This window comes from Balaenoptera musculus, chromosome 3 (genome assembly GCF_009873245.2).
Source record: "Balaenoptera musculus isolate JJ_BM4_2016_0621 chromosome 3, mBalMus1.pri.v3, whole genome shotgun sequence".
NCBI lineage: Eukaryota > Metazoa > Chordata > Mammalia > Artiodactyla > Balaenopteridae > Balaenoptera > Balaenoptera musculus.
Window position 1 is genome coordinate 16,479,664 of NC_045787.1, and position 25,796 is coordinate 16,505,459.

At 34.0% G+C, this 25,796-nt stretch overlaps 1 protein-coding gene across 4 annotated transcripts in view; it reads right to left on the reverse strand.

The window, feature by feature from the left end:
- CDH18 (cadherin 18) overlaps window positions 1-25,796 on the reverse strand; it is a 588,690-nt gene that overhangs the window by 318,342 nt on the left and 244,552 nt on the right. For all 4 annotated transcript variants that reach the window (XM_036849393.1, XM_036849392.1, XM_036849395.1 and 1 more), the window contains exon 2: window positions 14,598-15,081. In XM_036849393.1, coding sequence (XP_036705288.1) covers window positions 14,598-14,825 — 228 coding nt within the window. In that variant the 5' untranslated portion in view covers window positions 14,826-15,081. The remainder of the gene's footprint in view (window positions 1-14,597; window positions 15,082-25,796) is intronic.

Here is a 25,796-nt window from a genome sequence, read left to right on the forward strand (position 1 = left end):
ACCATAATGGATAGTGAAGATATAAAATGGGACTGTAATTGCAGAAAGTTCTGCTGGACAGCTCCGGTCTAAACACATTATGATAATTCAACTTTCCCCATGGTTAAATCCGAAATCCAGACTTAAGTTATTCAGCACAGGTTGACTGCCATTAATTCAGTATGTGCTTGAACAGTAGTCCAATAAGTCTCAAAGAAATTATGCCTTCTCCATAAAATGAATTTATCTTATTATATATACGTGTGTATATATATATGTATATATATATATATTTGTTAACTAATGTAGATTTGTTTCAACAATAGGACTCTGATTCATAGAGAAAGTAGTACCTAGAAATGGGAGGCTTTAAAAGACAGAACCTAAAATGTGGATCTGAAAAATATTTGGGCACTTAAACTCACTATCTAGCTGCAAGCAAGGAAATCCTTTCTATAACAGAGCATAGAAACTGATTGAACTGTTGCCTGCCAATTTTGGGACTCGGGCTTCACATACTTTCTGAGTGTGCAGCTGTAGGGGATTGGCTAGAATCCTAATCGCATCATTTGTATCTCTGATTCTGCCTTTGCCTGGAATCTGTTCTACTCTTCAGGTATGCAAGCTGGCAAATCAATTCCCATATTAAACTAGTTCCAGATAGTTTCCTTCAACAGCCAGCAGAGTATTACTAACCAACACAGACATGTCAATCACTAAGGCAGATGAGAAGAGTTCAGGATGAGTAGCATTTTGAGGAATACCTAAATTTTTAGATGCTATGGATTAGTAATGGCTAGAGGGCACCAACTAGATGTTCTGAAGAAGATGAATAGCTCTATTACGAATAAGTAAAGACTACGTGGATTCATGTTAATTTACAGCCTCCTTCTCTATCACTACTGGATCCTCTTGAATATGGGCCAGCCTCCTGTAAATAATAAGGTTCTTCAGAGAAAATAACTTCCTGGGTAAAAAATTAGCTGTGGAAATACAATTCTCATTTTTTAAATATTTTACTGTTACTCATTTTTTAAAGCCACTTTATTGACGTATGATTAAACCCAAAGACTATACATATTTATACATGCGTACTCCTTGAGGAGTTTGAAAATAAGTATACATCCATGAAACCATCACCACAATCTATGCTATAAACATATCCATCGCCTCAAAAAGCTTCCTCCTGCCCTCTTTTGTTGTTGTTATTATTATTATTTGTGATAAGAACACAGCATAAATTCTACCCTCTTAGCAATCTTTTAAGTATACAATACAGTGCTATTTTATTCTCACTCATGCTTCAGATTTCATCGATCACTTGCTCCTCCTTGAGATTTTTCTCCCTATTTATCGACTCTAATTCCATTTCTGTCCCATTGTTTCTAAGTTCTCTTGAATTTTATTTGCAAACTTTAGACCGAGTTTTCTCTTTTCCCTTATAACATTTTGTTCCACAGAATTCCATTCTGAGCCAGAAGTCCATGTATGTTTCCCTAAATTTTGATGCAGGGCTTCAATCACCACTTAAACCCCAGTATCTCCCATTTCTACCCTTTAGCCTGCATCCTTCCTCCAGTGTTCTGCATCTCTCCATACCTGCCCACCTGCATGCCCACGAAGCACCTGGGACATAGACTATCCAAACCTAGCTCCATCACCGTCACTCCCAGACATGATCTTCCTCTTTTATTCTTTAGCTGCCGCCTCCCAATATAAGGAGGTGCCTGCCCAACATCTTCAAACAGCCCTGCATCCCCCTTTCTCACTCTCAACAGATGCAAAATCTTGTCAATTCTACATCCTAAAATAAAAAGACAAACAGCCCTGCATCCCCCTTTCTCACTTCTCAACATGTGATCTGTGCTCCAACTGCTGTGCTTGTATATCCTTAATTTCTACTTATATACTTTTGATATGTCATTCCTAAAATTCCAGTGCAGGTCTCTCTTAACCAATATACTTTACCTGTCCCATTTTCTATTGATGGCAAAATATTAGTCAAATTCTTCCTCTTCTGAGGAGCCTTCCCTAAATGGAGCTAAGTCAAGTATATTACTCCTCCCCTTGCACCATCATCCCCTATGTTTAGCACCTCTACTGCACCACTAGTACTGTGATGCTATCATTTGTTCTTGAAATCACCTCTTCTTGCCTTCATTTCATTTATTATTGAGATTGTATTTTTCATTAGTATAATCTCCACATTTAGCACAGTGTATGGCATGCTGTTAGTTTTTTAACAGTTGAATTTACATTGAAGCAGTAACTTTCAAAGTGAAATAGGATTCTTGCAATCATCTCATTCATTCACTGCTTTAATGTGCATAAAAAAACTTTGTTCTGAAAGTTTGGATTTACCCAGGTCAAAAAATTACATAGTAGAAAAATCAAGGCTACCTGTCCAATGTTCCTTCCGCTACTTCTTGCTACTTATATATGTGTTGCAAGTATGTGTCAAGTGTTGCCCTGAGTCGATAATACATTATATGGTCCATAAATATAGTATCCCTTAAATCATTATGGAAAAGTAAATAAGCAAACTATGCTTTATTACCCCCTTTTTTATGCTATATTAACTCCTTTACAGAAACCTACCTTTGATTTTCCTGAAATTCTTTTTCCCTGCAATTCTGTTGCTCATATAGAAAAGCGATTGCTTAGCAACAAATATATTGATGCCACATCCTTTTCTTCTTAAAGTCAACAATGTCTTCACACTTCTCTAAATATGAAGCCCACAGTTCTTTATTCCAGAGACCCTGTAATATCCATGTCCTATTGTGTCTAGCCTCATCTCTCTCTTCTCTACTGCTCATTACCTAAATTGGAGTTACCCGGTCTTTCTTTGACCCTCAAATACACAAACTCCTTCCCATCTCAGGATCTTTATATGTGTTACTCCTTCATAATGGACACTCCTCCATTCTCAAACGTCATACACAAGCATAGCATCAACTTGGTGTGATTAGCTCCTATTCATTTTTCGATCCTGGCCTGTTCTTCCTCAGAGAGTTCTTCCCTCACCCCCAATCTAAGTTTAACACTACACACAAGTACAACATACTTTCAAAATCCTCATCACAGTTTATAGTTGAATATTTATTTGTATGAATGTTGGCTTAATGTCAATGTCTCCCAAGATACCTGCTTCATTCACCACTATATACACAATGCCTTGTAGAGTGACGAGAACTGAGGATGTATTCAATAAATTTTAAATGAGTGAATATGACCTAGTCTTCAACCTTTGTCAAAATAAACTCAGCTGACAAATATCATATGATATTGCTTATGTGAGGAATCTACAAAAAGGATACAAATGAACTTATCTACAATACAGATATAGAGCTACAGATGTAGAAAACAAACTTATGGTTACCAAGGGGTAAGGGGGGGAGGGATTAATTGGGAGACTGGGATTGACATATACACACTGCTATATATAAAATAGATAACTAATAACGACCTACTGTATAGCACAGGGAACTCTACTCAATACTCCGTAATGGCCTATGTGGGAAAACAATCTAAAAAAAGGGTGGATATATGTATATGTATAACTGATTCACTTTGCTGTACACTTGAAACTAACACAATATTGTAAATCAACTATACTCCAATAAAAATTTGAAAAAATAAATAAACTGAAATCAAGCTATGGTTCCAAACAAAGCAAACCAAAGAGAAGACTATATTAAGTTAGTATATTTTAATTTTTTTATATTTTATATTATTTTATTTTTAGCATAGAATAGGATTTCACACCATATACCATTCTAATGTCTATAAATATAGTGACAAATAAACCATATATAGGGACTTCCCTGGTGGTCCAGTGGTTAAGAATCCACCTTCCAATGCAGGGGACGTGGGTTCGATCCCTGGTCGGGGAACTAAGATCTCACATGCAGCAGGGCAACTAAGCCCGCGTGCCACAACTACTTAGCCTGCACACTTTAGAGCCCGTGCGCCACAACTAGAGAGAAGCTCGTGTGCTGCAACAAAGAGCCTGCGCCCTGCAACGAAAGATCCCACATGCCACAATTAAGACCTGACGCAGCCAAATAAATAAATAAATAAATAAATAAATAATAAAAAACAAAAGCAGAGATGGCTAAAACATTAAAAAAAATATATATATAGGAAACATAAATAATCCTAGAGGAAAGAAATTCATTATATTTCACTCTGTGATTCTTGTAACAAATGCCTGGTATTTTCTTTATGAAATTCAAAAAAAGTAAAAACTAGATGTATTTGAAGACTGTCTAGGCTCAACTTCAAACTAAATGCTTTTGTTATGTGAGGTCTGGTGCAATTAAATGTTCAAATATTCATTGGATAAAAATCAATAAAATAATGAAACATTTCCTGAGAATAATCTAATACCTATGTTGAAACTATTCATTTCCTTAGGGCCAATACATGTTGAAATAAATCAGTCCACAATTAGTTATGAAGTACAATATGATTTTTTGGAATGCATATTTCTACTCTTTCACATTTTGGGAGTATTTGGATTTTCATTTTACTTCTGCATGAAAATAGTGAATCATGGTAAAAAAATATTATTTATATATAGAAGAAATATTAAAAAGATTATCTAATCCAAAGATTGTTTTTGTGTAAAGAAAAACCTGACGTAACATATGACAATAAAAATGGCAGACAAAGCTAATAAAGACATCTCTTACTATAAACAATTATAAATTTAAAGTACAATATAACTGAGACAGAAACATTGAAAGGTAATTCACTGGAGAAAGGAAGGAAGAGAAGATTTTTACCAGGAAAGTCATTTGCAACTGGCAGATAGTCAGATGCCTTTGGGGAAAATTAAACTGGATACAGGCCATGAGCACGAAGATTTGGTTTTACATCTCCTAGAGATTAGAAACTATGACTTTCAGTCCCTCAAGGTACAAAATTAGAAAGGAGATATCTGAACAAAGCAAGACTACTTGAAAACAAACTCCATGAAATGAAAATTAGACTATCTACCCACTAGCTTAAAAAAATAGCAAGGAAGTTTGTGGCCTGTTAAGAGCTCTTGGTAGAAAAAAAGTTTCCTGTGATAAACTGAAACCCAAACTTGCAGCCCAGAAGAAAGGTATACAAGATTTATTTTTGTGTTGCTAGTGTTCTTTTGTTGCTGTTTTCATTAAAGGTATGGATAAGAATCAATAGTTAAAAATTAAAAATTAATATATATTTAACTGAATCACTTTGCTGTAAACCTGAAAATAATACAATGTTGTAAATCAACTATACTTCAACTAACAAAAAGAAAAAAGAAAAAAAATGTTAAATAAAAATAAAATTTATTAAGATTTATGAAACCAATTTGTTGTCAGGAAACAAAAAAATAAGTGACTCTCTATGGATATTCCTCAAGCTATATTTTAGAGAAATCCCATCAAAATCCTCATTCCCACTTATCACACACTCTTGAAGACAAGTGAACATAAAATTTTAAAAGGCATACCAGGATCAAATCTCCATGACTGTGGATAGACAAAGGAAATATGCAAATTAATCAAGCACAAAAAGAATAATAAAATTTGAACAAGATTTTGAAATAGGTGGCTTGCAATAATTAAAGTCATAAGAGAAGAAATAGAGGTCAAAATGAAAGGAGAGGTCGCATATAAAAAGGAGAAAAGGAACCAAAAAGAACTAAAAATTTAAAAATATATTCAAGGTAATATTTGTGTTTAAGTCAAAGAATATACTAACTATTCAACTTAATTGAAGAGAGGATTAGAACGCTAGAAATGAATCTGAGAGAAATTATATCAAATAGAAGTTTTAGAATGAAACAATAAATGAGGAAGAAGAAAATTCAAAAAAATAATAGATGAGATGCTATATTTCTGTAAAGTACAAAAATCCTAATAATTAAACAGAAAATACTGATTTCAGTCTGTTATGGATTGAATTTTGTAACAACAAAATTCACATGTTGAAATTCTAACCCCAGTACCTTATTTGGAGATAGGATCTTTATAGAGGACTGATGTCCTAATGAAAAAAGGAAATTTGGACACAGATACCCATATAGTGAGAACACCATGTGAACATGAAGACAGCAATCTACAAGCCAAGGAGAGAGGCTTGGAAAAGATCCTTCCCTCAGAAACTACAGAAGCAACCAACCTTGCCAACATCTTGATTTGACGCCCAGCCTCCAGAACTGAGACAATAAATTTCTGTTGTTTAACCACTCAGTTTATAGTATTTTGCTATGGAAGCTCTGGCTAATTAATACATAGACCAGTAAAAATAGAAAGTCCTCTCTCTTCATAAAAAAAAAATCTTCAGTGCCTAAGCACATTAGTAAGTCTACAGACAACAAAAGACATAGAGATAATCCTGAAATCAACCTAAGAGAAAGGGATGAAATTTAAAATGGAATTTCAGCAGATTTCTCATTAGCAAACATAGGGTCCAATATAAAATATATCTTCAATAAAATGATAATGAAAAAACTCAACCTAGAATCCTATACACAAGAAACAATCCTTCAAATAAAGAAAGAAAGGAAGCTTTTACTGCTTTCAGGATAAATAGAAAAATAAATAAATAAGTAAAGGCCATATATAGGCAATAAGTAAATCAAACCAGGAGAAAGAACAGTGGTAGACACAGTAACAAACAAAGATACTGGTAAAGTTGGGTAAATCTAAGCAAGACAATGTTTAAATGACTTTAATAATAATTAAAGAAATCTGGAAATTTCTTTTAAAAAATGAGAAAAGAAGATGCTAGACAAATATAATATGAAAAAGGAGAAAGTGATTAGTGTTTAAACATCCTAAGATATTCATATTGTTTAGGGTAACTGTACTGGTATCAAATTTAAGCTTTCTAAAGTACCTGTTAAAAAGAAATCGGCTCATATTTCAGTAAGAAGTAAACTGAACCCAAGAAGTTTGATATAGAAGCAAAGGCGAGTAAAAAAGTTGTAAAATATGTTAAACATATAAATAAGTATATACTTTATACATTAATACTAACAACAATAACAATAAGAAGAAGAATGAGTGATTGGGTGGCTTAAAAACAGTTTGGCTAGTAGGCATGTAAAAAGTAGACAACACAATAATGTAATCAAAATGTGGTCATTCTACGTCATTGTATAGGAGGTTGATAGAGACACTAAGTTTTGACGTGAAGTCAAGAATGCACAAAAAAATTAAGAGCGAGCACAAACATCAAAAACATAAAACTTTCAAAGCAGCAGAGAAAAATCCCAAGAGAAGTTATTATAGTAGAATAAAAGGAGAAAAAAACAAAACAACAAACAGAAAACAGAGTGCCCATAAAATACAAAATAAATTGGTAGTAATAAGTCCAAGCATATTAGAAATCAAAATAAACAATGGAATAAAATAATTGCTTAGAAAAATAAATCATCAGATTGCATTAAAAAACTTAAGTTTAAAAGTCATTCGTGTGTGTATTATAAATGACACATGTAAAATGTCATTATAGTGATGTAACAGTATGGACAATATACTCAAAAACATTTTGATCAAGAAAAACGTGTTCTATGGGTGTCAATGTCGGATTCAGGCTGGCACTATTGCCACTTTGCACTGGATAATTCTTCGTTGGTGGGGGCTGTCCTGTGTGTTACAGAATGTGTGGCAGCATCCCTGGCCTCTACTAACTAAATGCCAGTAGCACCACATCCCTGCTTGTCGCAACCAAAAATCAGGTCCACATTACAACTTTCAGGGACCCTTGGCCCTTTTGCCTTTGTGGGCCTTTTTTTTTTTTTCAATTAAAATGATAAATTCTATTTGCAGTTGCATTTATATAAAGACTAATATAGACAGCTATATTCATGTTCATATTTTATTCTGATTTGAAAACACATTATGACATTTTCCTGAACCCTTTAAGGAGCCGTAACCATAGTGATTATGCCAAATGAAACGAACAGACAATTTATCAGGGGCGAAAAATGCGTCCAGACATTGCCAAACACCCCCAGGGGTTAAAGTCACCTCTGGCTTAGCACCATGGATAACACTCAAGCCCACATACACACACAGACACAGGTGGGTGCATTTGCATAGTGATAAAAAGTTCACGAGGTGAATAAATGCATACATTGTGGCCATAATAGGTATTGCTTTGTATTGATGATGCTTAAAAATTTTCTGGCGTAGCATTGAGAAACACTATATATAATGAGTGTTAATGCTATTAATTTCAACATTTTTAAACAGTTCAGATAGAATGTCACTCTTCTCTAAAAGTAAAATTAAACTTAGTGAAATCGGATTTCTTAAAAAAACAAGTTCTATATCACTACATATTAAATGAAGTATATGCAAAATCAAATTTCTCTTTTATGCACCCAATTTCTTTTAGGACTGGATCTAAAGAGTTAAATTTCCATGATAACTATTGAGAAATTTCTATATCCATAATGGAACTGTATGCCATGAATTAATTTCACATGACATCATGTCATCACATTGTCACTTGTGTAAAATTCAAATGTCATGTTTTGATACAGGACGTTTTCCATTTCAAACAAGTTATGGTAAAAATATTCATAAAATTATTGTCTTTACAATATCAGATGACAATTGGGACCTTTTCTTGCTGTGTGTTTAATTTTTAATTCAGAGTTCATGATGACATTAAAGCTATCTTTTCTTTTTCTGAAAAGCCTGAGCCTTCCCATTCCTTCATACATGATTTATTCTCTCTTCAACCTCAAAATCATTTATTTAATTTGAATCTACAGTACTTCATATTAAAAGAGATTTGAAGGTGCTCTTTTAAAGAAAGAAAAAAATATAAACTAATGGCAATAACAGTGATGATGAGAGGGGAATTTCATGCACTATATACTAGAAACTGACTTTCATTAAAGAATCAGATATCTTACAATTTGTTCTTTGGCACTGTCATAACTAATCCCCCTTCCCATGAAGAGATCACTTAACTGTTTCGAGCATCATTGCCTTCTATTACTTGAGGAATTTGGCAAGATGGTTTCTTAGTTCCTTTATACTGCTAGAATTCCTTTCTTACCCTCTATATGCTTGTTGTTGTTGTTGTTTTAATAAAGCAAATTGGGAATAATTGCCTAGAGTCTACACTTAGCTACTCACACATGTAGGACATGGGTAAAGAGTGAGAGGTAGAATTTTAGTAACTAAATTCTTCATAGATGTAAGCAATATCTTCTCCATGTTACAATTTATATCTAGAAAAAATTCTAACAGTTATAAGAATATACACCATAAATGAAGGGAAGTGAAGACGGAGACTATAATTCATTTGTTTATCCTGAAAAAAAATCTAAGTTCTTATTAATTTTTATTGTCAAATATATATTTAATGTCAATATAGCCCAAACCCTAATGTAACATTGTTAATAGATTAGGTACCTTAGCCTAAAACATGCTACTAAGTAGGAACACAGTTTTTGGTGTCTTACCTCTTGTTTATGATTTTTTTATTCTATTCTCTTTAATTACTAAATAATGCAATGTGGATAATATCTACTTAAAGATATACCGAAGTAAACATAGAGTTTCCTTTATTTCTCATACAAGAATTCTTGGTTAAAGAAGTCATCCTCAATGTTTTTAAAATGAAAATAATATGTATTTATGGAGCAGAACACCTAGCTAATTGCAAGCAATTATCACTTGATATATATGAAGCTCATTTCCAGCACTTGTGTGTTAAAAGACATTATTTCCAATGTATGTCCTTAGTTAAGTTCTAATAGTTACACATATTTAAATATTCCTAGCATGTACCAGTAAGAGTCAATATACTTTGCAGTTACAACCTGCACACTAGGATATATTCTACTGGTAAATATGAAACATATATGCAATACAGCCAGTAGCTAGTGTCCAAAAATAAGAAATCATGTGTATTTTAAATTATAATTTCTGATCTCTAAAGTAAGCAATTCCACTTTTACACCATCTTTTTTATTCATTAAGTAATATTTTCTAGTATATGTAATAAACTGTAGATATTAATACCTTAAGAATGCATTTTTAATCTACTGTCACTAATTCTGAACACCAAAATCCTCAAATTTCAGAGGAATCCAAACCAAATAAAAATGTAGTTTCAGTCAAAGGAATGCTAAGAATGATCAAATTAAAATAATACATTTCTATAAAGCAAAAATTATAAACAAAGTCAAAAGGCAAACGGCAACTGTGAAAAAATTATTGGTAACATCACTGGCAAAGAATTATTTCATCTATTATGTAAATATCAAAAGTATACGTTAAAAAGACTAACAAAAGGGCCTGAAGCGTCAGTTAGTAAAAAAGGAATATTCATATCCCTTCAACTATGAAAAGGTGATCAATTTTACTCATAATAAGAGAAATGTAAATTGAAAGTACACAGAGATGCAATTTTTCACCTATAATATTTGTAAAATTCCAAGTTTTACAATCCTATCTGTTGGCACTGCTGTAGAGAAATATTTATTCTCATACATCAAAGAGGTGCAAAATTCACCACCACCTATGGAGGAGGATCTGGTAACATCTACCAGAATTAAAGATTTATTTATTTTTAAATGAGAATCCCACTCTGGAAATCTCTCCCACAGATACACCTATATGTATGCTAAATGATGTGTGTAAAAGGACATTCATTACACTACTGCATGTAATGCAACAAAACAATAAAAACAAAAACACCAAGTTGATAAACAGAGATGAATAAACAGAGAGTTTATAAACAGAGATTTTTGTCTCAATAATTTCAAATAATTATCACAACCATTAACATGACTACAAAAGGCTATAGTTTATGGAGCCCTTTCCAGTGAATTACCACATTTGATCATTACAATAGGCACTGAGGTAGATTCTGTGCAAATGAAGATGAAGTAGTCCCAGAACCTGCTTTCAAAGCATTCATAGTCTACTAGGTGAAGCAGATATCTCAAAGAGGGGTTCCAAATATTTTCTGGAAATGTTCATTAGTAAATATTTTAGACTTTGTGGACTGTAATTTCTCTTGCCACTACCTAATTCTACCATAGTAGATTGAAAACAGCCATATACAATATGTAAATGTAAGTCTGGCTGTATTCCAATAAAACATTATTTACAGAAACTGAATTTGGATTTCATTTCATTTCCATGTATCACAAAATATTATTGCTTAAATTTTTTCAATAGTTAATTTTTTTTGTTTTTTAGTATGCAAGCAATACCAGCACATGCAACTAGATGAATCTGCACACAGGCTATGGTTTAACTAACCCATAATCTAAACTATAAACTAAACTTTATAACACACTTGAGTTAGTAACAGAAATGTCAAACAGTATTTCTCAGCATTACGTGTAAGGAAACAGAAATGCAGGGAATTAAGACACTTGCTAGTTGTAATACAGATAATAAGCAGAGAAGCCTTAACTCAAACTCGGCTCTTTACTCACTAATCATTACTATCTCATGAAGGCAATGAGTCTACTCTAATGTTAGGTGTGATACATGGCCTGCACTTTAGGATGTGTGTGATATTTTATACAAAATTATGTTCTTAGTTATAACGGAATTCATTCAGCTCTGTTCAATTTTGAAAATAAAAACAGATTAAATGGTCTATATTAGTTTTTACATAATTTTTGGAAAAGAGAGAACATTTTTGTTGTAAAACTATAATGACATTTCCATAATTTTTTCCAAGAAGAGAGGACTTACTTGCAAACAAAAGTCCTTTCTTTCCAAAAAGGACTTACTTACTACTTATAGTTTCCTTACTCTAATCTTTCAAGTATTTAAAAAGATCTTTAATAAGTCCATGAGGTTAAATCCGTGAGATATATTCATACACTCGTTTTGGTATTTGATTTCTCATGGCCATTACACTCTGAAAAAAAATTATGGATTGTCAATTATATTTATCTGTATATATGTATAATTATATATATATTTTAATGGTGAGATGGTGTATGTATTATACATGTATATATAGTTATACTATGTACCATTAAAACTGCCGTATGTTCATGGCCTTAGCCTCATTAAAAAAAAAAAAATCTCTTAGTAGTGAATAATGCATATTGACCAATGTCAACAAAATAAATTCCCTCATAATAAACCCAATCACTAAGAAAAGTCAAAGAAAATTATTATAAAAAATATAAAAGAAATTGGTAAGTATCAAAACAGTTTGGCTCAAGCTCTTATCAAAAGTTTCAGATGTTGTTTTATAATGTGAAATATAACTATAGATACACAAAATTACTATCCAGAGCTCAAGGATGACTGGAAACAAACTTATATAATTCATGTAGAAAATATATTATTTTAATAACAAATATTGCATTGGATTATTGTATGATTATTATCTTGTATTGTATGATTATTATTTTGTATTATATGATTATTATTTTGTTTCTGTTGACAAAGTTCCTGCTGGAACTTCAGTGACAGAAGGGAGTAAAGGAGATAATTTTCAGCTCTTTGGAGGTACTCCCCTCTCATGCTTATAGTAACTGTAATGATTCTATCTTCTATTCAGGAACACTTTGAAAATATATGGCTCTCATACATTATGAATGTATTTATAAGTGTGAAATATAAATTCTCTTCTCTAATAAAAATAATGGAACAGGAGGTTATTATAAGTACATATGGATTGTTGAATTTTGCAGGTTTTTTTTAACTGTCACAGTTGTGTATGTACATATATATGTATGTAGGTGTATATGTATGTATGTATGTACATGTGTTTGTACGTATGTAGGGGGTTATGGATGAGGGGAATGAATCCACACAATCAAGTTAGAATTGCTCATAAAGGCAGATGAATATTGAGTAGAAAGACTATGAATGAGTGAGGGGCCCCAGGTCAGATAGGGAATAGGGGGGGCCACACCTTTGGGTGTGACCCTTTAAATTTGTCTGTTAATACTACAACAGAATGGATACCGATTTCCACAGAACCTCCACAAAGGAACAGATTCACAGCCCTCACCACCTCCTGATGGCTAACAAGCTCTCAACCATATGTTCATTGGCACCCAAGCCCAGAAAGACTGTTTGCAACTAATCTACTGATTGAGCTTTCATTTTTCACTCAAACTAGGTGACCCACCAAAAAATGAGAAGCTATCTGATCTTTCCCTAACCTTTTCTAGCAACTTTTGTTTCCGTTTTTTAGTTAAAGTGACAATAAATATGCATAAAATTTTTTTTAATAATATATAATTTTTCCTTTTGGTACTCTACAAAGGAAACATTTTTCTGTTCCTTTTTTTTCCCCTCCTTTTCAAGGATTGAGAGGATTATAGAAAAAGGATTTTGAAGTTCATAACAAAAATAACTTTATAGTAATTCAATATATTATGTTTTTACTTTAGTACATTTATCTACATTTACTTCATGGAACAGTCTGTAGGAAAAAAGCATAGGATGAATATGAGGGGTTTTCCTTCTTGTTTTAATATGCACATAAGAAAATGATAGAATTGTTCCAGATCTTTTTTGTGTTTCACATTCTGACTCCGTAGCTCCTGCCTTGTATGGAAAATATAGCTGCCACCCAGTCCGTGTTGGAAGAGGGGCAGAACAGATGGCTTGTGCTCCTGTACTGCCTACACATTAGGGAAGCACTGTGGCTTGGATGGAGTACTATTTTTTTTTTTTTTTTTTTTAGTACTAACAGTGTTAAAGTGAAAATAAATAGTCAAGCAGGGAGGCAGAAGTCACTGAGCCTGCAGTCATAAAGATTCTACTGCTGTGATTGCTGCTTCTCCCATAGGTACTGAACAAACCTAAGTGTGCCTGCTTCCAACAATCAGTAATCTATTAGAAGGTCTCTCTCTACTTCTCACTCTATTCTTTACCCTGGAGCCTTGACACATGCTTAAACTGTCCCTTATTACTGAGCGCACAATTTCCTAAAGGGTTTGACATGCCATTAAATTGTCTTGTCTGCATTTCTGAGAGAAAGGGAAGTTGGTCTGAAGTTACTGGTCATTTTGTCAACTTCATTCTTTTGGGATTTTAACAAAACCTGTACACCCAGTTTATATTTAATCTATACTTAAATATATCGATATTTGTATGGAAATTAATTTGGGGGATTGGAAAAATATCCATGTGTTTTTAAAGGCTGACATAAATTCAAATACCGTCTCTGTAACAGTTAGCAGAAATATATTAGATGCCGTATATAGTGTCTTCTTTTTAGCCTCATGTGCAATAGCAATAGATTAAAAAAACTGTAAGTATCAACATACCAATAAATGACACGGTGAATTCTAATATATCTTCATGGTAATAAAGACGAAATAACTGAATTGTGTGTTTAATTAAGTGTCTCCATTTTACATGAGAGAACAGAAAGAGTAATATGCTGGTAAAGAACATTCAGTCTAGTCTGTATGGACCAATGTTTAGGGAGATGTGACATGATTGGTGAAGTTCATTTTTTATAATTATTATTTTAAAATGTTTAGAATAAGAAATAGCATTCTATAACATAATTCACTTAAAGTGCCATGTCTGTTCAAATCCAACTGCAACTCCACCCTCATCCCACCTCCCAATTTCCCAGGAGAGGAAAAAACAAACCAATAAAGAAAAACTTACTTTTCCAACATATTGTGGATCTGGTCCCATATGTTCTTCTAAAACAAAGAACTGATTCCAAACCCATCCCCTTTTGGGACGGTGGTGGACTTCGGTTTCACCTTCGATGTGTTTGGTTTGGTTTCTGGTCCCCTTGATGGAGCTGTGTTGAGCAGTTCCATAACACCTCTGCACAAAACAGAGACACACGAGGACTGGACAGATGCAAGATGTGCTCGTAATTTTCATTGTAAGATAACTTTCCAGTTCACAGTTTTCTTCCTTTTCCTTGTCAGCTACAAATGCTTAGTGAGCATTCGAGAGAGAAGCCAAAGCATCTTTTGGAAGGACATTCCAAATTAAATTGTTTAGCGTGTCCATGATTTAACTGTCCAGCAGGGAAAGGTCAGACTACATTTACATCCTGAAACACTTGGAGAAACAAAGCTGTAGTTGTGTGATCCTAGGTCTTCACAGTTGGTGAACTGGGGCAACCATTTCCTACCTAATCAAAAGAGAGAAAATTATATACATTACAAAACATGGCAGTTTTAAGTATTTGCTCTGAATGCAAATTATACTGTTTTGCAGGGTGATGATGATAGGAAAAGAACACACGCAAGTTCTTTTGGAAATAAACACAAGCATACATACACACAGCCAGGCATAAGCCTGCACGCTGCAGTTTTACAGGGACATACATATTTGTATTTTTAATTCTCAACTATATATGTATATATATAATTGAACATATATATCAATATGTATTATATATATATCGTTTCAAAGAATATATACATAGAAACAACAAAAATGAAGCCCTAGGGAGTGTTAAAATGCTCAAAAATTGACCATGAGTATGTGCCCAGACCTGAGTTAGTATGATCTCTTACACTACCTGATCTATTAGGGACTCCACTCTAAGTGCAAATTTTATATTTGTTTTTGTGTTCATTTTGCTTTTGTTAGATGTGATACAACTTACTGCACATTCTGTACATCAATTTTCTACTACATATGACTCACACAATTTCAACAAAATACTCCCTAGGGTTGAAAAGTTTTCACAAACTATCACAGCAATCAAGTATGTACTGAAATTGTTTAGTAAGTAAAATAGAAGAAAGAAGATGGCTGAAAAAAATGTATGTCACTGAAAGTTACTCCACGCTTGGGGATAAGATTGGCACAATTGAACATGAGTAATATTAACAACTGAATCAGAGCTTGCATGGGTTTTAATAGGCCTTCAGATGATGCTCTAGGATGTGGTCTTTACCTCCAGGCAAGACAGTGATTCAAGCTTGGGAATGACACTACACAAAATTCTAGCGGCTATGCCAAGAGAGGTATAAGGAAGAAAAGGATGGTGGCAAAAAGAACAGAGGGGAAAATATTTCGATTTTCAAATAAGGAATGCTGAGGACTTGGACTTAGGTTTTAGTACAACTGGACAATAAAGTAAAACTTGAGAAACATTTCTGGAAGACAAAAGACAGGATTTGGGAGAGAAAAGCTTGACTAAGATTATTAGCTTATTGAAAACACATAAAACTGTGTAGCATGTTTTGCTGTATGTTTATATATGCATGTTTCAACATGTGTTTAGAAAAAAATATAATGACTCAAGATTATAGCTATCCCATCTAGTAAAAAAAATTAGATGAATCACTTTCTCACTCCATAAAATTCACCCTTGCAAATCAGCACAAATGGAAATGTAGACCTAAATGAATTGCAAGGTGGTTGACATGAAAATATAAATGATTTAAAAAACTGAATATAAATAATCAGTCATAGTATAATTCTTCTATTCAATTGAGAAAACTAAGTAGGGGATGGAAAAAAAAAATCACAAGACCCAGAGCAAGGTGGTTTTCTCTATCAGTATCTCTCCCCATAAATTAGGGTTAATAATAATACTTACCTCACCAATTGTGTAAGAATTATACTGGATTTGAACTGGGATTTTATTTTAGTCAGCTGGCAAATATAAATTAAAATGTATAATATTTTTTAAGGGCAAAGATACATTTTTCATTGATTTAAATTAAAATGACTCAAAAACTTTCCTAACATATTAAAAAAGAGCAATACCATTTTAGCTCCAACATTGTAAGAGCAATGGAAGGAAAGTCAGAAAACAGAGGCTTTCCCTTTTTTTTGACAATTTATTTACAATATGCACTTATGTGAAACATCTAATTTTGAGTCTCAATTTTCTCATTTGTGATGAATAATTGATTTTAATATTTGCTTCAGTTCACTGAATAAATTATCTGGATACTTTTAAAGTTTTATTTTTAATTTATCAAAAGTTTCTTAATTTTCAAGTCACAGATCTCAAGAAAGAGACTTTAACTAGCCTTTCTTCTAGAAATCAAGTTGATTAATATATAAAAGGTGTTGTTTTCTTAATACTTTTACACCATTTGGTGTGATTTGTAAATGAAATTAACATCTTTGCCTTTTATGCCAAGTTATTTAACAAAGCATAATTCATGAGTAGAAGGTGAAGAAAGTGTCTTTTGTAATGCATTACAGATATGTAGAATGAGTGTTTTCTTTACAAAAATGATCTTGAATGGGATCCCCAAAATACATAAATACATTTTAATCTACCTATGCATTATATGTTTATGAATCTCTATTATGACAATTATGAGAGGTGGTAAGTAAGGCTCCGTGGAACAAAAAAGCAAACGTAAACATCACTACTGTACTTCTGAAAGCAATTTGATATACTACATAATGAGAGGACAGAAATCCAAATGTGAAAATCGTCTACTCTATATCAAGAAATCCATCCCTGTATAGGTTAGAATTAAAATGCAAATAATAATAAAATAAACCACTGGTTGAGAATAACATAATAAAAATATGTTACAGCCATTTTCCTTTTTTTTTTTTAAACTAAGTAGCATGCAGCCTTCAAACACCCTTCCTGCTTTCCTGGAACACTCCAATATATGAATTCTCATAAACAGAGACATAAGCATAACACCTAGGGACCAGATACTTCTTTCTTCTAACCTTTTAGTTAGAACTTGCACCAATGACATATGCATATTAATTACAGGCTCCCATACCCTGGAGCAGATGATGGATGGATGTAGGCAAAGATGAGACATTTTTCACAGCAGCGGTAAAGGTCTTAAGACCCAGATGTAGCCCTGGTGAGCTCAGCAGCCATGATGGACAGAGTTCAGTGGCAGCTGCATGAATTAAGGGTCACTTTGGACATGCAGTTTCAGTGGCGAGTACCTGACATTGTTTCTTACTGCCTAACTTCTGTTTGTTCCTACTTCTTGCCAAACCTGATTTTTAAGGCCTCTCACCAATTTTGACGGCTACATAATATTCTTCCAATAAACTGATTTGTTGCTTTCCTTGGCCAAAGTTGGCTTTTGCTGTTTGAAAACGAAAACATTCTCTTATAAAAAGCATTACTCCCATAATACTCTAAACACAAAGTTCCTTCCGAATAATGCATTACCTGCACTAACGTGTAACGCAGACCTCTCTCCCCGTTGCAGTACCTAATTGTAGTGATTCAATGCTGCTTCCAGATACTAGTCCTCTTGCTTTTGTAACTACTCCCTCTTCTGTAGTAGAATTAATGACACTGTACTGAGTTAAGAAACATGACCTCATATGCTCATTCTGTAGAAAATATCAGTTTATGAGCACTTTATTCTCTGAGCTTCACATCTCTCATTTATGAATACAAATTTTTATTGGATTATCTTTAAGCATGTTCAGTTAATTCTTTGAATTTATGATTTAGTAACTGTGTATCATTTAAGACTTTTCTTATGCTGACTTATGTGAACATCACCCAAGATTCAACGATCAGCCTTTTATAGCTTGTAAGTATAGTCATTCCTTCAAAGGGCTCTGAGTAAGCACCATTCTCAAAGAAAAATATTGTCATATTCACTCCAAATGTATTGCTTGTAACTTGGGCCTTTGACTGGATTTTCTTTCCAATTCATTCTTAATTTATAAAACTGGGAATCCAAAGAAGTCTAGAGAATGCCTTCTGTTTGCTTTTTTTAAAAAGATTTCTTTGCTCTTTTTCTTATTTTGAAAATTTCTTTGTAAAAAATACTCTGTCAGCTTTATTTTATGAATGTATCTTTCCATTCTCCATATGTGTGGGGTTATGTAAGATACTATTTCACATGTTCAAAAAGCCTAGGATTATAATTGCTACCGACTTCTAAACTTTAGCATTATATATTACTGGTCGGAATTGACCTGAATTTGCATAGAGCAAGCTTAGCTAAAGTAGAAAATGTCAAAAGAAGATAAAGTATGATGGAAAGTTCATATTTTTGGAATGTTTTCATTGTAGATATATAAGGACATCTTGTGTGGAGAAATACGTGTTAATGGTAGTAGGATGCCCAGTGCACAGAAGGGGGTCTTCCCAAATGTCAAACCTGTAAATCTATTGGATGAGAAGGCTGTTCTTCACGAGAGGGTGATACATCTTGAAAATGATGTAACTTAACTTTTCCATGGTAAATTATTAAAATCCATCATACTGCCAGGCAGATTCAAATATAACAAAATTTATATTATATTTGAATTCTGGGGTACATATATAAAGAAAAAGTTACAAATACTGAACAAAAGCTTTTTTTTCAGTTTAATAAAAATAAATTTACTACTATCTATCTGTGTGTGTATGCACATGTGTTTGTATGTATGTATGTGTGTACTTACTACGTACCTTCAGGATGTTGTGTTCTAAAACCTTAAGTTATCCTTTAGGTTGGTGTTTACAGGCATAATAGCTATTGCTGGCAAGATGCATTCTCAGGTATATATCTGACCCTGGAACTATGGTTTCTATCATTTTCAGATCCAATGATAAATAATATCAGTATCATTCTCTTGTTCTAAGTCTAGTTCTTATTCAGTTTCCAGTGATACTGGATTCTAAATTTTAGTTTCACCTTCCTGTTCTCTACTCTCAATTTTACTATTTCTTCCATTAGTGTTTTATTCTTCCTTAATTGATAATTTATCTGATTAATAATTCATTTTACTCTTCTCCATAGGTGTCAACTGGATTAAACAGCTCTTGCTTACAGTCAAAATGCAAATACTCATAAATCACATGAAATTGCAGAGGGCTTCACCTAAATTTGTTGCAAGTTTTATTTCCAGGTTGGCTCTCAAATCAATATTTTTGATTTCAATCTGACCATTTTAGGATATTCTCATAGCCCCAAGATTTGCACATAATCAATTGCATTCACTTAAAACATATATATTTATTATATATTTAAAACATATGTATTTAAAGGTAAAATGGTTTATATTATTTGAAAATGTGGCTCTGTTTAAAATATAATGAAATATCTAAATAATAACATACATAAAACAAGAAGCAGTAACTTTTACATAATGTTTTTCTGTTGGAAATGTTAAGTTTCACGGAGATGGTGATAAAACCACTACATGTGCAATTATACTCCAATAAAGATGTTAAAAAACAAACAAACAAACAAATAAACACTACATGTGTACTTGTAGGCATTACTTCCTGACATGGCTCATTCAACTTTGCTTGCCTTAAAAGCCTTATTCTCCAAACTCCATTTAGTAAAACCTATCCTCTGAGGCCTGGATTAAAGGGTGTTTCTTTACAAAGACTCCTCTATTTTGGGAGACAATTCTCTTCGGGTCTTTTGTGTTTCTGCACATTTTCTGAGCAAGAGAAACTGACAGCTTTGTTTCATACTATCTTTTCAAGGATGTCTGTACATCAAACAGCCTTGGAAAAAAGAGATACTTCCCTCTTCTTTGGGGGAAGTGGGTAGATTTGTTTTCTGACTGGATTATAAAGATAATGTATTTTTCTAGGAAGAAGGTTGGAGAGGTGTGCTAGCAGACCCTTTATAAGACAGGGGATTCAAAAATCAGGGTCCTTTAGCTGTGATCCAAATATACTATGTGTGTGGCATATACCTAGCTGCTTCCTGTCTCCCCATGGCATGTGAGGGGCAAGGGAAACTCATGCTGCCCGCTGTGCTGTGGGCAATAAAGCCTTTGATCCAGAGTTCTGTGTGTTCTGCCAGCATCTATAAAACTGTGGCAACCTAACTTATTAGCTTCATGGTAAGATAAAACCTCAAAGTCTTCACTTGAAAGTTTGGATAACATAGTTCAATGTAACTGCTTGCTTCTCTGAATTACTATAACATTTATCTAATTCTTTCTTACTTGTGCAGACCACCATTTTAATTTTTTATATAGGTGCTATTTAATTTGTCTTTGTGTCAGATTTTTTAGAGTTCTCACACTGTGTCTTATGTATTTTCCATTTCCTGTATTGGTTTGTGAAGTACCTTTCATATTGTAGCCAATAACTAATTATTTGTTGAATGAAGGGATAAATACATGGGAAATAGACATATTAATTCAGGGTTTGTGCAGCAAGAGTGGTGTTAAAATACCAAGTTTCGACTTAGAACGTTTAATTCTAAGAATGTGTTACAGAAAAAAACGCAAAACAACAACTTTTTAAAAGCATGCTTTGATGTGGCTAACATTATACTTTGTTTTTTACTTAAAAGCCTGTCACAATCAAAGAAGTGCAGGTACTACATAACAAAGTTTCATTTCATCAATCAAATCCTGCTTTCTCACTAAGTTTGAGGAAATTAAGGAAGCTGTTCAAATATTGAGCCAAATATGCATGAGTAAACTTTGCAAATGACATATACTGTATGCCATTATGAGTAATATTTTATTCATATATAGATAGATCAAATACGTATATGAACATTCCTACTACGTTGGCATAGGCATATGTGTGTGTGTATATGTGTATATGTGTATTTATATATATATATAAAACAGAGACTATTCACATTGTCATTATTCTTCTGTCTCAAGATACACTTTATTTTTAGATTATTGCAAACATGCTTATGTAGAGTTTTATTTTAATATTTCATATATTCCTGAAATTATACATAGAAGTAGGAAGAGCAATGTCCTGAAAGTATATGTATACATAAGATGATATTCACCATATTGTTCAATCCGGCTGCAACAGCTAATATCATAGAATTACTCCCAATTTTCATGTTGCTGATTCTAATCTTCATAATGCCTAGTGGTCATTATTCAAAAAATTAGAAAATGAAAATAGAAAAAGAAACTGATGGTATCAAATGCAATATTTCCTTGCTTATCTGTATTTGTCAGAGTGATGAATATTTCGAATTTCTTCATGTCTTCCATAAATATTTCTACCTATCACACTATTTTTGTGATTTATGTTCTTGTGTATGTGTGTGTGTGTCTGTATTTCACATGATAGGATTCATAAAATTAATTTTAAAAGGATTATTTGGTTTGATTTAAAGTATGAAAAAACACTAAAGGCATCCTACTGGTACAGAGACTCCTAGTGGCCCAATTATCTGATGCCAAACATAAGTCTCTGTACCTCACTCCCCCAGAATAAAGACTACATTTCCTAGCCTCACTTGTAGCTGAGCATGGTCCAATTCCTAAATTCTAGCCAATGGAATACAAGCAGAAGTACTGTCTGTTAACTTTCCAGGAAATTTCCCTAGAAGACTGTTGGCATGTGTCTGACCTATTCTTTCCCCTCCTTCCATCTCGCCACTAGAATCCTGAATGTGATGGCTGGAGCTCCCTTTTGGACCATGAGAATGAGAGTCATAGCCTGGAGAGAGAAGAACAAGCAACTTTATCCCAGAGAACACTGTAGAGCAGAGCTGCCATGTGAGCCCTGGGCTGCCTTTCTGAGCTCAGTTAAGAGAGAAAGTATTTCAGTCTTTGTAAAGCCACAGGTATTTCATGCTTCTGTTACTCAGAGCTGCCCATAACCCTGATTTAACAACCATTGAGCTGAAACAGTATATTCTCCACGACTTTGGAGATGAAGGAGGCTTTGGGAAATAAAATACAGAGGAAGGAAAGGAAGGAAAGGAAAATCAGAATAAAAACATGGGACAATGCTGGATGACAGCTATTCTAAACTCCAGAGAACTTATTTTTAGTGACAGTCTTCTCTGCAGCTTTCATCACAAATATGAAAATGTGCAGGTCTTGCTTTTCTCCCTCTTTTTCCTCTGAAGTCAGAAGCCATATCTTATGCTATAACTGTGTCAACCCCAGCACGTACCACTACACAATGCAAATAGAAGGGGTGACAACGGTCTCCCTCAATGCCTCTCCCTTTGAAATCTACCCTCTAGCTACTTATCATCTCCTCAACCCCCTGCTTGAAATTCCTTCATGTCTTTGCCTCACCTGCGAAAGAGAATAAAAAACTCACACGAAATTCATGACTTTTCAATATTTGGTGCCTTTTCATTTCCCCTCTCATCCTTGCTGTCTGCCTGGGAAACCCCACGACTCACTCATATTTTATCACACTCACTGTCTCCTGACCAGGCTGCACTCCTGCTAGCCTTTATGCCTCTGTATACATTGTTTCTTCTAAATGAAAAGCCCATTATTCTGTTTTAATAACCAGCACATCACCAGTTTCCCAAGTGAGTTTTCAGCGACTATCACTCTGTTCCCAAGGTCCCCTGTTCTCTCTACTGTCATGACGGAGTTCAGAACTTGCCACCCCAAAATACGCCACCTGGTGTAAAGATTTGAAGTTAAAGACACTTGAAAATCATCAGATGCAAAAGAGCACCTCAATCTTACTAAAAGCAGAACATAAAACTCAAATATAGGAGATGTTCTCCTTGTTCTGGAAGGAAAGAAACATTCTCACCAGAGATGGCAAATGGAGACCAAGAGAAATCTGTATAAAGAAACCTTGCTAGGGCTTCCCTGGTGGCGCAGTGGTTGAGAATCTGCCTGCCAATGCAGGGGACACGGGTTCGAGCCCTGGTCTGGGAAGATCCCACATGCCGCGGAGCAACTAGGCCCGTGAGCCACAATTACTGAGCCTGTGCGTCTGGAGCCTGTGCTCCGCAACAAGAGAGGCCATGATAGTGAGAGGCCCGCGCACCACGATGAAGAGTGGCCCCCACTTGCCGCAACTAGAGAAAGCCCTCGCACAGAAACGAAGACCCAACACAGCCATAAATAAATAAATAAATAGATAAACCCAAAAGTTAAAAAAAAAAGAAAAAGAAAAAGAAAAAAAGAAATTTGTACCTTATAAAAAAAAAAAAAAGAAACCTTGCTAAATTTATTCCTATCTTTCTAGTCACTTCTCTACCTAATTAAATGGCCCAAGCCCCTTTGTCTTGTCACTTTTTCACGATTTGCTCCTCTTTGTCCGACTCAGTATGGAAGTGTCTGCCTCAAACTGCCTCTTCAGGTCTTAATTTCCTTAAGAGGGATCCCATATCACAGAAAACTTATATTAAATAAATCTGTATGCTTTTCTCTTATTAACTGGTCTTATTCCAGGAGCCCCAGTCAAGAACCTAAAAGGTAAAAGGAAAGATTGCATTTCTTCCCCTATAGTGATATTTATCACATGACCTACACATTTCCTTGTCTGTCTTCCATACGAGACTACAACCTCCTGCCAGAATTTGTCATCTTCATACCCTCAATGATTAGCATAACCTGCTGCAGGCAGTCAAGAGTCAGTTGAAACCAGGTTTGTGCTTCTATCAGTTTTGAGTGTCCTATTTATTAGTCATGTGACCTAAGCCAAATTTTCTCCTATGTAAAAGAGGTCTAATAACTCATGAAAGCTCTGTAAGAATTAATCAGCGGTATGGACGCAGTCAAGAGTACCTGGATTACTCTGTCAAAATCTACCACCACTGCTGGGGAAATAAAGTATGTCTTTTAAAAGCAAGAGTAGCATTACTCCTTACATGATACAATACATGCAACTTGCATGTATTATTGGAATTATTTCCCATGATTCAGATAACAGCAAAGTATTTTAATTATATTTTGGACTTTATATTTTTTGGAAGGAAATTAAAGTTAAACATTAAGAGACAAGAGTACTTGCATAATGTCTTGATAATGAATATTTAATACTTGTGTGCCTTTTCTTAGAGCTCTGGTTCTCTATTCATATAATGTATGGTGTATGTGTAATTTTAAAACAGTTTCCCATATGTTCTGAAAAACTTTTTGAAAACACACATTTTATAAAGTAACTACATAAATGCTTCAAATTGACGCATACACAGAAAGATACTTAGTGGTGGGTATCACAAATCTACAATGGAATGGAAAGAATTTAGCTTTTCTCTAGTATATTTTCTTCAACTATTTCCACAGTAAACTGGCTTATCTTTTCCTATAAAAAGTGTAGGAATATGATCCTCCCTTTTTTGGAATATTTCAGTTTCTTTAACTTATATGAAAGTTTGTTGCTTTAATTAAAATATAATATATAACATCTTGATTCCAATTTGTAAGAAAATAAAGTGCTAAATTTTTCTAGCATGCCACATATATGTCAAAGTTTGTAAAATATGGAGTCAAACCAACTTTGAATTTAAAACTGTATTCCAGATAGTTTTCCTTAGGAAATGTAAATCTATAGGAGCCATAATATCGTTTAACTCTGAGATACTGCACTTCTGAATTTTAATTGATGAGAAAATATGATAAAATGTCCTGCACAGAAAAAGGCACGTGTGATGTTTTTATATATACATAAAATATTACGTTCAAATGGTCTGATAATTAATAGAACTTTATATTTCTATTCAGGTTCAAATTTACCTTCTACCATTACAATCATACTCTTACCAATACAGCCAATTTTTTTTTTTTTTTTAAATTTATTTTTGGCTGTGTTGGGTCTTCATTTCTGTGTGAGGGCTTTCTCTAGTTGCGGCAAGCGGGGGCCACTCTTCATCGCGGTGCGCGGGCCTCTCACTATCGTGGCCTCTCTTGTTGGGAGCACAGGCTCCAGACGCGCAGGCTCAGTAGTTGTGGCTCACAGGCCCAGTTGCTCCGCAGCATGTGGGATCTTCCCAGACCAGGGCTCGAACCCGTGTCCCCTGCATTGGCAGGCAGATTCTCAACCACTGCACCACCAGGGAAGCCCAATACAGCCAATTTTTACATCACATTATAAGCCCGTTATACCCTAAGACTATCCCATTATATGCCATCTGCATGGTGAAGACAATCAAACAGATCTGTGCACTGGTGTCACCAGAGATTCACAATTACCAACCATGAATGGTTCTCAGTGTTCCTTTATCCTAGTGCATGCCATAA